The sequence below is a fragment of the Oncorhynchus tshawytscha genome, linkage group LG22 (assembly GCF_018296145.1).
Source record: "Oncorhynchus tshawytscha isolate Ot180627B linkage group LG22, Otsh_v2.0, whole genome shotgun sequence".
Taxonomy (NCBI): domain Eukaryota; kingdom Metazoa; phylum Chordata; class Actinopteri; order Salmoniformes; family Salmonidae; genus Oncorhynchus; species Oncorhynchus tshawytscha.
In genome coordinates, this window is record NC_056450.1 from 40,392,900 (window position 1) to 40,406,299 (window position 13,400).

The window sequence follows — 13,400 nt, forward strand, 5'->3', positions numbered from 1 at the left end:
GTACCTGTAGTAAGTAGACCTACTGATGGAGCTGACATGGATGTACCTGTAGTAAGTAGACCTACTGATGGAGCTGACATGGATGTACCTGTAGTAAGTAGACCTACTGATGGAGCTGACATGGATGTACCTGTAGTAAGTAGACCTACTGATGGAGCTGACATGGATGTACCTGTAGTAAGTGGACCTACTGATGGAGCTGACATGGATGTACCTGTAGTAAGTAGACCTACTGATGGAGTTGACATGGATGTACCTGTAGTAAGTGGACCTACTGATGGAGCTGACATGGATGTATCTGTAGTAAGTAGACCTGCTGTCAGACTGATGGAGCTGACATGGATGTACCTGTAGTAACTGGACCTACTGATGGAGCTGACATGGATGTATCTGTAGTAAGTAGACCTGCTGTCAGACTGATGGAGCTGACATGGATGTACCTGTAGTAAGTGGACCTACTGATGGAGCTGACATGGATGTATCTGTAGTAAGTGGACCTACTGTCAGACTGATGGAGCTGACATGGATGTATCTGTAGTAAGTGGACCTACTGATGGAGCTGACATGTATGTATCTGTAGTAAGTAGACCTACTGTCAGACTGATGGAGCTGACATGGATGTATCTGTAGTAAGTGGACCTACTGATGGAGCTGACATGGATGTACCTGTAGTAAGTAGACCTACTGATGGAGATGACATGGATGTACCTGTAGTAAGTAGACCTACCTTGACTTCATAGCTTTTATTAGTAAGGCTATCAATACAACTTGGGTACAATATGGCACTACTTTAACTCAAATGAAAAACAAAAAGGCAATTCAAACTTGTATTATTATTAATTAATATGATTTGTTTGTTTAGGATTCCTGGCAATGTAAATAGTTTGTATGTATGCTTGTTTGCATGTGACTATTCCTCTTTTGTTTGTTGATATTTGTTAATAAAAATTACAAAAATACGACTTGGGTTGTGGAAAGCAGAATTGCAAGGTTGAAGGTTATTGTGGAGATGGCAAAACATGTATTGGGGGTTAACAGATATTACTGTTGAAATGGTTGTTGACATGCTGGGTGGAGTGTTTCAGCATGATTTAGATACAGTTTACTTTGGTTGGGGAGAGGGGAGTGGCAGAAGTCAGGGATTTATTTGGTTTAGAGTTGTATTTTCATGGTAATACAGAATCGGGCAGATCGCGATTGATCGAACCTTCCACACAGTAGGTGGCGGTATGCACTTAAACGATTGTTTGCGGACCGCCATGATATCATAGAAGAAGACGAAGTTGAAGACGGAAAGGCGGACTATCCATTCACAACGTGTCACTTTAAGAACGTCGGTGATCACGTGTGCAGCGCTTTTCACACACACAAAAAAAGTTTGACATAAATTTCGAAAATTATTTTGTAATTGTCTAAGTGTTTAATACTGTCCGAGAAATAAACTTGGATAGTGGTACGATGGACAGGATATCCCAGGTAACAACAGCGTGTCAAATACGTTTTTATGTGTTTTCTAAATATAATTTTCAACCTACTTCTATTCCGCAAACATATTGCGTGGTAATCAATGCATGTGGTGGTTGAATGCGGAAGCTCTAACGAACACCATGTTTCAGCTAATAAAAACGTTGTTTACTTCTTCGTCCCTGAATATCAAAAGAACATTCTGACTTCAGGATTTGCTCTTGACCTGGGGCCCTTGAAAGAGCCCTTGGCATTTATTAGAGTGCTCGAATGGGTAAGTCAGTTTTTTTTGGTGTTCTTATTTACATATTAGGATATTATGTAGGTAACCAAGTAGAGCTCAACCCGGAGATGGACTCTACACCGACGGAGTTGAGCGGCGAGACGTGTGGACGGATTGGCGCTTTTACGTCACATAATATGAAGTTTTTATTTAAAAAACAAATACGGCTTTCGGTCTAACCAAAGAATAGCCTCGTTTAGGCTCAACGCTGTTGATGTGAAGTAACGTTACATCGATGAGTCGAGTTTCGCTTAGTTATTATGTGGCCTAGGATGGGGGAGGAATTCAATGTATCAAATATATGTTTTTATTTAGCTAAATCATTTAGGCCTATGCAACCAGTGACTTTAAACCATGTTGCTGGTGTTGTGCGGGAAAATCCCCCACCCCTTCGCGTTCTTCATTGCTGCGACTTGTTTGTTTCTGCTCTTCACTCTGTTGTCAGTTTAACCTACATTTCACTGGTCTTAGTATAGCAGAATGGGTTTCTAATTGATTGAAACTACCTTGTCACTGTACAGAACATGCCCATAGTGGTGGTATGGTGAGAGTTCACCTATTCATCATGTAAGTACAATGTAATCATTTAGGCGTCCTGAACCTATATTGTAAGAACTTCGTTGTAGTCAACTGAACAGTAAACATTGTTGCAATTATGAGATTGTTACAATGTATTTTGTGAAGCATGTTATGACTGCCTGCCTGAGTTGTGACAGGGAACACATTGTGCAGTTACAAAAGACTATAGACCATACATCTTTAGATTCTCGTTTTCATCTTGCTGGTAATGTTGATAAAATACTACCAGTTAGAGGTCGACCGATTTTATGATTTTTCAACACTTATACCGAATATTGGAGGATCAAAAAAAGCCGATACCGATTTAATCGGACAATTTTATTTAGATTTTTTATTATTTATTTATTTGTAATAATGACAATTACAGCAATACTGAATGAACACTTATTTTAACTTAATATAATACATCAATAAAATCAATTTAGCCTCAAATAAATAATTAAACATGTTCAATTTGGTTTAAATAATGCAAAAACAAAGTGTTGGAGAAGAAAGTAAAAGTGCAATATGTGCCATGTAAGAAAGCTAACGTTTAAGTTCCTTGCTCAGAACATGAGAATATATGAAAGCTGGTGGTTCCTTTTAACAGGAGTCTTCAATATTCCCAGGTAATACGTTTTAGGTTGTAGTTATTATAGGAATTATCGGACTATTTCTCTCTCTACCATTTTGTATTTCATTAACCTTTGACTATTGGATGTTCTTATAGGCACTACAGTATTGCCAGTGTAACAGTATAGCTTCTGTCCCTCTCCTCGCTCCTACCTGGGTTCGAACCAGGAACACATCGACAACAGCCACCCTCGAGGCAGCGTTACCCATGCAGAGCAAGGGGAATAACTACTCCAAGTCTCAGAGCGAGTAACTTTTGAAACGCTATTATAAATTTTTTGCCTTGTCAGCTCGGGGATTGGATCTGAGTCCAACGCTCTAACCACTAGGTTACCTGCCGCCCCTTGTATCCTGTAGTGTATGTATAACAGGCGTGTTTGTTACAGCTATTAAAACCACCTCTAGAGCAAGGCTGTTTTATAGTAGGCTAGTGGCCAGTCCTCAGTCATTTTGTCAGGCAGAACCATACAGAACAGATTTGGGGGCATTTGCCAGTAGCCTATAAAATGAATATAATATAAAATAAAACTCAAATGTAAAAAACAAATAATCCCTAAAAATGGAGAAGAAAACATTTACAAATCTGTTTGCAAAAACAAAATATACTGAAACTATGTTTGACTCCAAAACAAACTAAAATCACTTTTAAACTGAACATAAAACCAAATGATTGTTTTTTTTGGGGGGTGCGGGCAAAAATAAATGTTTAAATAAACATGAATCTAATCACCATATTTAACCCTTGTATCAAACCCAGACCGTCACTACAGTTCTACAACCACAGTTGATTTCTCTAAGGCTGTTTTTTCCCCATTCTATATTCAAGTGATAAAAATCACTTCCTGTGAGGAAGGATGTCATTCTAGTATGTGTGTGTGACTCATCCATGATGACTCGAATGCCCATGATCCAGTCTTGCTCCACATTCTGTCAGTAGTTCTATCTGATCCGTTACCTGACCTATCAACTCCTGTCACAACGCCTTCAGACTGCTTTAAACCTGTAAAGCAAACTGGTGTTATCGTTACCACGGGGTGACATAGTCATATGCTCTGTAGGTTTTTGGACTGAATGTAATTTCATAAAGTTATTTCCAGTTATGTCCCGTCGTGTGTCAACTGCTTCTTTCATTTTGATTGTGTCCTGTCCTTATTTGAGCCTTTGTCTATCTGCAGGTCTTCTCCATATTTGCCTTCGCTACAACGTCGGGTTATGCCGGCTCTACGAGCATCAACATGCTGTGCCAGGGAAGCAGAAGCCAAGAAATCACTGCTGACTTTAACTACCCATTCAGGTAAGCAGAACATAAAACAAAAACATGCATTTATGTACGACTATGACTGACCTGAGAAGTGTGTGTGTGTGTTTGTCCCTTGTGAACACAACCTTATCTCACTCTACTCCTACAGACTCATGGCTCACCCATACACTGTCCCCTCCTGTAAGAACGACTCCAGCACTCTCCAGACCTATCTGACCGGCGACTACTCCTCCTCAGCTGAGTTCTACGTCTGTATCGGGGTGTTTGCCTTCCTCTACAGCACCGCCAGCCTGGTGATCTACCTGGGCTACCAGCACGTCTACAGGCAGACCAGCCGCGGCCCCATTGTGGTGAGTTAACTGGGAATTGTTCTGTTCATGCTCTTGTTGTTGTGGTAGGTGTTGAGCCCGTCTATAGAACGACCTTGAACACTAAAGAGCTTGAGAGATTTTGTTGTGTGTAGCTAAAGACATTTGAAATGTGTGTGACACTTTGGGAACAAGCAAACATTCTGTAAACCTGGCCCCATTGAGGTGAATAAACTGGAATGGTGAACTTTATGCTCTCTGTGGTAGAGGTGAGACGGTGTTTATGAGTGTTTATGCTCTCTGTGGTAGTGGTGAGATGGTGTTGATGCTCTCTGTGGTAGTGGTGAGATGGTGTTGATGCTCTCTGTGGTAGTGGTGAGATGGTGTTGATGCTCTCTGTGGTAGTGGTGAGATGGTGTTGATGCTCTCTGTGGTAGTGGTGAGATGGTGTTGATGCTCTCTGTGGTAGTGGTGAGATGGTGTTGATGCTCTCTGTGGTAGTGGTGAGATGGTGTTGATGCTCTCTGTGGTAGTGGTGAGATGGTGTTGATGCTCTCTGTGGTAGTGGTGAGATGGTGTTGATGCTCTCTGTGGTAGTGGTGAGATGGTGTTGATGCTCTCTGTGGTAGTGGTGAGATGGTGTTGATGCTCTCTGTGGTAGTGGTGAGATGGTGTTGATGCTCTCTGTGGTAGTGGTGAGATGGTGTTGATGCTCTGTCACGTAGAGTAGGCCAGATGGCTAAACTGGATAACCTAACCTCTATAAAATAAAAAGATGGCGGAACCGCAAAAGTTCTTCTGTGCAAAGGTGTTTATTTACAAGTGATTCCGGAACAGAAAATAACAGTACTGCCATCAAAGACACCTTCTGGGACAGCTTAACAACCATGCTGCCCCATCCACAGCTCAATCCAAAAAATCCCCCTTAGAGACTGGAGAGCTCTTGGCTCCTTTTTTACTAGCCCCTCCCCTCAGAACAATTAACCCTAATTTAATTAATCAATTAACAATACAAACCTACATTTTCCATGAACTAAACATACTAAAGGATATACATTGCAACACGGTTTTAAACAATATCACAACATAACATTTACAACATTACATCATTACTGACAATATCTTTCAATATGCCCATATGCATTAATGAGCCATTTGGGACAGGCACTATAAAGCCCCCAACTCCCTTAGCTCGGGGCCTTTTCCAGCATACCCAGAAGCTACAGAGATGGAGAGAGAGGAACAGAACAAACAAACAATGCGCTCATCCACAACATTGATAAGTATAATAATTATTGTATCTCTCAAATATGAACATTGACAAGTGTGAAATGCATGCACCAAGACAGAAGTTAAATTGTGTGTCGACCCACATTGTTAACTTATGGTATAATGGCGCAGGGAGGAGTGATGAATATGTGTGTGCATTAAAGAACCAAATACTGCCCGCGGCCAGTGACGGACTTCTACGTCACATGCTCTCTGTGGTAGTGGTGAGATGGTGTTGATGCTCTCTGTGGTAGTGGTGAGATGGTGTTGATGCTCTCTGTGGTAGTGGTGAGATGGTGTTGTGCAAAATCCTCCTAGAACTATTTTCACTCAACTGTTTTTGTTAAGAATGGCATGAAACACACTAAACGACTCGAGTGTAATTAAAGACACCTGATATCGGCACTTTTTTAAAAACATTCTGCAAACAATCTGGATCACACATTGATTCTTATACCGTTTAAAAAAACTCAGGCTCTTGGTTCTACCCTTGTTTTACTACAAGGAAGTGTAACACCTCGACTAACACCACCTCCGTGGAGTCTAAAACGAGGCCCGAGAAAGCGCACTTAATGGGTGTGTCAAGGAAGACCTGGAACTGAGGAAGGTGAGGGGTCCTCTGGAACTGAGGAAGGTGAGGGGCCCCCTGGAACTGAGGAAGGTGAGGGGTCCCTCTGGAACTGAGGAAGGTGAGGGGTCCTCTGGAACTGAGGAAGGGTGAGGGGTCCTCTGGAACTGAGGAAGGTGAGGGGTCCTCTGGAACTGAGGAAGGGTGAGGGGTCCTCTGGAACTGAGGAAGGGTGAGGGGTCCTCTGGAACTGAGGAAGGGTGAGGGGTCCTCTGGAACTGAGGAAGGGTGAGGGGTCCCCTGGAACTGAGGAAGGGTGAGGGGTCCTCTGGAACTGAGGAAGGGTGAGGGGTCCTCTGGAACTGAGGAAGGGTGAGGGGTCCTCTGGAACTGAGGAAGGTGAGGGGCCCTCTGGAACTGAGGAAGGTGAGGGGCCCCCTGGAACTGAGGAAGGTGAGGGGCCCCCTGGAACTGAGGGAGGCTGAGGGGCCCCCTGGAACTGAGGGAGGCTGAGGGGCCCCCTGGAACTGAGGGAGGCTGAGGGGCCCCCTGGAACTGAGGGAGGCTGAGGGGCCCCCTGGAACTGAGGGAGGCTGAGGGGCCCCCTGGAACTGAGGGAGGCTGAGGGGCCCCCTGGAACTGAGCTAAATCAAGCACACATCAAATACTTTCAAGTCTTTGACATTGTTTATTTAACCCAGGTCTCCTTCACTAGTTTAAGTCCCAAACAATCAGATGCATTAAAATGGAAATCATAAGCCTTATAACACATTTTTGTGGAATGCAGTACTAACCTGGTACAGAGTGAGGTTATTATGGTCTGTTTACGTACACTGCCTTCAAAAAGTATTCACACCTCTTTTACATTTTGCACATTTTGTTATAGCATGAATTGAAAATTGATTAAATTGTGATTTAAAAAAAAAAAATGTTTAAAAATATATATATATTTTTTGATTAATGTTCTACACACACTGCCCCATAATGTCAAAGTGGAATTATGTTTTTCAAAATGTTTACAAATGAATAAAAACGTATTTAAATCTGAAATGTTTTAAGTCAATAAGTATTCAACCCCTTTGTTATGGCAAGCCTAAATAAGTTCAGGTGTAAAAATGTGCTTAACAAGTCACATGCAGTGCATTTGAGAGAGTATCTATAGGGGGTGTTTCTTGAGATTGACAAGTGTTTTTAACATTTTTATTTTACATTTATTTAACCAGGCAAGTCAGTTAAGAACAAATTCTTATTTTCAGTGACTGCCTAGGAACAGTGAGTTAACTGCCTTGTTCAGGGGCAACAGAGGATTTATTTTGACCTTGTCAGCTCGGGGATTGGATCTGAGTCCAACGCTCTAACCACTAGGTTACCTGCCGCCCCTTGTATCCTGTAGTGTATATATAACAGGCGTGTTTGTTACAGCTATTGAAACCACCTCTAGAGCAAGGCTGTTTATAGTATGTTAGTGGCCAACCCTCAGTCATTTTGTCAGGCAGAACCATACAGAACAAATTTTGGGGGCATTGCCAGTAGGCTATAAAATGAATCATGAAAAAACAATTTAGTAAACTGAAATAAAATAATTACTTATGTAAATGACATTTCTGTTTCCATTTTTCTTTCACATTTCTACACTTTGTTATTCTGGGGTATTGTGTGATCTATTGAATTCAGGTTGTAACACAACAACATTTGGAATAAATCAAGGGGTGTGAATACTCTCTGAAGATACCGTTTAGTTGGATTTATTTTTTAAAGTTCCAACTTTCATCCTGAACCTGAATGTATTGTACAGTTTGTATTTACCATGTCTCCCATCCTTCCAACAGGACCTGCTGGTGACCGCAGCCTTCACCTTCCTGTGGCTGGTGTCCTCCTCTGCCTGGGGTAAAGGCCTGACGGACTTGAAGTGGGCTACCAGCCCCTCTAACCTGGTAGGCTTAATCTCCACCTGCAAGGACGTCAGAAACAAGTGCACACCAGGAGCAGTGCCTCACATGGGGCGACTCAACTCCTCTGTGGTAGGTTGGTTATAATCTGCGCCTTCAATTCAAGGAAACTACTTTAAAAATAATAAAAATAATAAAAAGTTTACTTCCTCAATTGATTGAATTGAACCCTGCTTCACTTGAAGTCCTCTTTTGTAGTACCCTCTTTCAATCTCACAACGGGAAAGGTTCATAATGAGGCATAGTAGCAACATCTTCAATGGGGGAAAAAATGTAACTCTTCCTGACTAAGAAACATGATTTTGTTGCCCCTCCCTTACGGCAGATCTTTGGATTCCTCAATCTGATATTATGGGGTGGTAACTGCTGGTTCATCTTCAAGGAAACATCTTTCCACAAGTCAGCCAACCCCCCTGCGGACGTAGAAGAGGGTTCAGGGGTCAGGCCCATGCCGTCCTAACTGGGCAGTTCTCTGCTGTCAACGGCTGTGTTCCAGACTGCCTGCACAATGCAGCCACACTGCATAAATTAACCAATCTTTTGGGGCGAATCTTAACCTCCACTCAAATTCTCACATAGTCATGCATCGATGCCAATGGGAGACAATGTGACATTGTGGAAGTTAAGATTTTCCCCTCTTATGTGATTTCACTTATCTGGGCATCTTGAGATGTGTGACTGATTTGCAGATGACCTGGAACAGGGCTGACGTTCCCTCCAACCAAGTAGTTCCTGTACTTTTTTCCCCCCCAAATGATTTGTAAATTGGTTCGAATGCTGCTTAGAAATGTCTTCCATAAACTTAACCACAGTTTCGTTCATGCTTTGCCACATTTATTAATCAAAAGCTTTCGAAGTTGTGCATTTTAGGTTCTTTAAATAGGTACAAAACAGAATCCAGGAAATATGGAAGGAGACATTTTTGTGGGGGGGGGGTTTAAGTCATTACGTCTTAAAGTCTTAACGGTATAACTAACCCAATGCAACAATCAAATCAGTTTATTATAAAGTCTCTGTGTGATTATTTCTTTTTTGTTACTTTGTGGATAGTTTAGTGTTTTTTTGTTTAATGTTTATTTTTTTTAAAAAGGGCCCGTTACAACGAGGGCCCGTTACAACGAGGGCCCGTTACAACGAGGGCCCGTTACAACGAGGGCCCGTTACAACGAGGGCCCGTTACAACGAGGGCCCGTTACAACGAGGGCCCGTTACAACGAGGGCCCGTTACAACGAGGGGGCGTTGCTCGTTATTTGCCACACAAAAGAAACAAAGCAGAAATAGTTACGGACATCTATGTGACGCCATGATCAATTCTACAGTACTTTCATGTCATGTTTCGAAATGTGCCTTTTTTCTTTGTGCCAGAAGATTTGTCAAATTTAATGTGTTTTTAAATTAACAAGTTTTTTTTTTTTGTATGGGGGGAGAAAGCCAGTAAAGTCCTGTTTTCACTTTGTCATACCTTTTGGTCACAAATTTTTCAACTCTTGTTGTTCAAATACATTTTAAATGATGTACTGATATGTTCTGTATTTCCTTGGGTCTCTTCTACCTCAGTTTTGTGAAGGCAGAACCTTTTACTCTTTAAAAAGAAAAAAGTTATCTTTCAATTGGTAGGTCCCATTCAGTGTTTATAGATACATTTCACTTTAAGGTGTCATTATTGTGACACACCATTAAACAAAGCTGTAAATTAAAGGGAAATAGCTGGTAAATGTGTCCTGTCTCTTCTATAATTTACATTTGTCTTCATGTCTGATGTGTACCTTTCCAAATCATGTCCAATCAATTGAATTTACCACAGGTGGACTCCAAGTTGTAAAAACATCTCAAGGATGATCATGGAAACAGGATGCAACAGATTAATTTCGAGTCTAAATGTCTGATGCTCTTATTGGCCTTCCTGCAACCCCCACCGCCTGCCCTGCTCACCCAATAATTTGTTTGGCTGAGTGTACGAAAGCATGTTTTTACCTTTTACGTTACTAGGCAAGTCAGTTAAGAACAAATTCTTATTTACAATGACAGCCTCCACCCGAACGATGCTGGACCAATTGTCCCGCCGCTCTATGGGACTCCCGAATCACGGTCGGTTGTGATACAGACTGGAATCGAACCAGGGTGTGTGTGTGTGTAGTGACGCCTCAAACACTGAGATGCAGTGCCTTAGACCGCTGCGCCACTCGGCAGTGTCTTGGGGTCAGTGGCGGCGGAGTTTCCGAATTTCTTCAGCCTCCTGAGGTTTAAGAAGTTGCTGTCTTGTCTTCTTCACCATTGTGTCCCTGTGGTTTGACCATTTCAGCTCCTCTGTGATGTACACCGAGTTACTAGACGTTGTTGACCTTCTCCACGGCGGCTCCGTTGACCAAGATGGGGGCGTGCCCAGCCTGGTTCCTCCTGAAGTCCACAATCAGCTCCTCTGTGATGTACACCGAGTTACTAGACGTTGTTGACCTTCTCCACGGCGGCTCCGTTGACCAAGATGGGGGCGTGCCCAGCCTGGTTCCTCCTGAAGTCCACAATCAGCTCCTCTGTGATGTACACCGAGTTACTAGACGTTGTTGACCTTCTCCACGGGGGCTCCGTTGACCAAGATGGGGGCGTGCCCAGCCTGGTTCCTCCTGAAGTCCACAATCAGCTCCTCTGTGATGTACACCGAGTTACTAGACGTTGTTGACCTTCTCCACGGCGGCTCCGTTGACCAAGATGGGGGCGTGCCCAGCCTGGTTCCTCCTGAAGTCCACAATCAGCTCCTTTGTTTTGCGGACATTGTGTGTATCTAGCTGTGTGTGTGCGTGTCTAAAAATATATTTGCTATGTTGGTTTTGTATGTGACTTTGGTGTAGTATATGAACATAGAAATACACTTTATAGGGTGGCGCAGTGGTCTAAGGCGCTGCATCGCAGTGCTAGCTGTGCCACCAGACACTCTGGAGGGTTTGTTTGGCCGGTAGAGATATCCTTGTCCCATCGCTCCTGTGGCGGGCCGGGCGCAGTGCACGCTGACCAGGTCGCCAGGTGTACGGTGTTTCCTCTGACACATTGGTGCGACTGGCTTCCGGGTTGGATGTGCGCGCTCTGTGTTAAGAAGCAGTGCGGCTTGGTTGTGCTTCGGAGGCCGGCTGTCTTTTTCATGGTTTGGCCCCTTAGTTCCAGTGAAGGGGAATCTTAAGGCTATAGCATACAACATTATAGACGATTCTGTGCTTTGTTGCAACAGTTTGGGGAAGGCCCTTCCTGTTTCACCATGACAATGCTCCCTTGCACGAAGCAAGGTCCACACAGAAATGTTTTGTCGAGATAAGTGTGGAACTTGACTGGCCTGCACAGAGCCCTGACGTCAACCCCATCAAACACTTTTGGGATGAATTGGAACACAGACTCCGAGCCAGACCTAATTTCCTAACATCCATGCCCGACTTCAGTAATGCGCTTGTGGCAGAATGGAAGCAAGTCCACGCAGCAATGTTCCAACATCTAGTGGAAAGCCTTCCCAGAACATTTGAGGCTGTTATAGTAGCAAAGGTGGGACCAACTCCATATTAATGCCCATGATTTTTCGGGTGAGATGTTTGACGAGCAGGTGTCCACATACTTTTGCCATGTAGTCAAGATGAGACTTACCTTATGCTGCTGTAATAAAATGGTAATTTATGGAAAACTATATAAAAAAAAAAATACTTGAACAGCTTTTATATTGAAATTACAGGCAACATGTAGAAATAAATTATGAAATAGTTTTAACTTAGCTGTTTGGAGCGCCATCTAGTGTAGCAAAAGCATAAACTTCAGGTTGCTCATTTTGGACTGCAGTAACATCATGACAACACCAGATAGCAGTAAACCATTAGTTTTATACAGAGTAACTGGTCTTTTTGTTGTTGTTGTTGAATTTAATTAATTGTAATTTTACTGGGCTAGATCTAGATATTCTCATTCAATTAATTGTTAACCTCAATTAAAAATTAAATTAATCAAATGTGTTCTACACAATACATTCTGTAATGTTCTGCCCTCCTGATCAGACCGCCAATTGGCTTAATGGCTGGATGGATCGTAATGTCCTTCACGAGACAGAGGAGAGCCTAGTTCATATATCGCTATCTAAAGATATCCATCTGCTATACTTGGTCATATTCATTAGTGCACACTGTAGCAGAACATTTTGCAACGGAAAACAAAAACTCCCCGTTTCAGACCATTTTATTCCATTTGGTTCCCAGTGATAACATCTAATGTCCCAGCATGCACCTCACCAGACACAGGAGGTCATCAAACTCATATTGGTGTTCCAAAAGCAAAATAGGCCTGAAGTGTGAGTTGCTAGCCCCTCAAATCTCAGTGGCCGGCTATTCTCATAACTAGTATTGATATTCAAATCAGTATAGCTGCAAGGATTTGGAAAAGAGCAGAAGCTTAATATAGATCTCGCTGAGGTAGAAGCCAGCCTGAAGCTCACAGCCTTCTTACTCACAGAGAAGAGAGAAAAGAAGGAAGAGAGGGATGAAGGAAGGAAGGAAGAGAGAGAGAGAGGAAGGGAAAGAAAGAGAGGAAGGGAGAGAGAGAGACAAGGAAGGGAAATGGAGAGGAAGGAAAGGAGCGAGGAAGGGAGGAAGGAAGGGAAAGAGGGAGAGGAAGGGAGAGCGAGGAAGGGAAAGAAAGAGAGGAAGGGAGAGAGAGGAAGAAAGGGAGAGAGAGAGACGAGGAAGGGAAATAGAGAGGAAGGAAGGGAGGAAGGAAGGGAAAGAGGGAGAGGAAGGGAGAGAGCGAGGAAGGAAAAGAAAGAGAGGAAGGGAGAGAGAGAGGAAAAAAGGGAGAGAGAGAGATGAGGAAGGGAAATAGAGAGGAAGGAGGGAAGGAAGGGAGGGAGAGAGAGGAAGGGAAAGAGAGAGAGGAAGGGAGGGAGAGGAGAGAGGAATGGAGGGAGGGAGAGAGAAATTGAGGGAGAGAGGAAGAGAGGGAGGGAGAGAGGAAGGGAGGGAGAGAGGAAGGAAGGGAGAGAGAGGGAGAGAGGAATGGAGGGAGAGAGGGAGAGAGGAAGAGAGAGGGAGAGAGGGAGGGAGGGAGAGAGGAAGGGAGGGAGAGAGAGGGAGAGAGGAATGGAGG

General features: G+C 43.2%; 1 protein-coding gene across 2 annotated transcripts; it reads left to right on the forward strand.

The window, feature by feature from the left end:
• Window positions 1–1,315: 1,315 nt before the first annotated feature.
• Window positions 1,316–9,374, forward strand: LOC112257654 (synaptoporin-like). 2 transcript variants are annotated; one of them, XM_024431399.2, is made up of 6 exons: window positions 1,316–1,476; window positions 1,661–1,738; window positions 4,114–4,232; window positions 4,348–4,549; window positions 8,174–8,365; window positions 8,619–9,374. In XM_024431399.2, exons 1-6 carry the CDS (start codon window positions 1,459–1,461, stop codon window positions 8,751–8,753), a joined length of 744 nt encoding a protein of 247 aa, XP_024287167.1. In that variant the 5' UTR covers window positions 1,316–1,458; the 3' UTR covers window positions 8,754–9,374. The 2 variants fall into 2 exon arrangements, with proteins under 2 accessions (XP_024287167.1, XP_024287168.1); XM_024431400.2 differs by lacking the exon at window positions 1,661–1,738 and having other exon boundaries at window positions 1,318–1,476.
• Window positions 9,375–13,400: the final 4,026 nt, after the last annotated feature.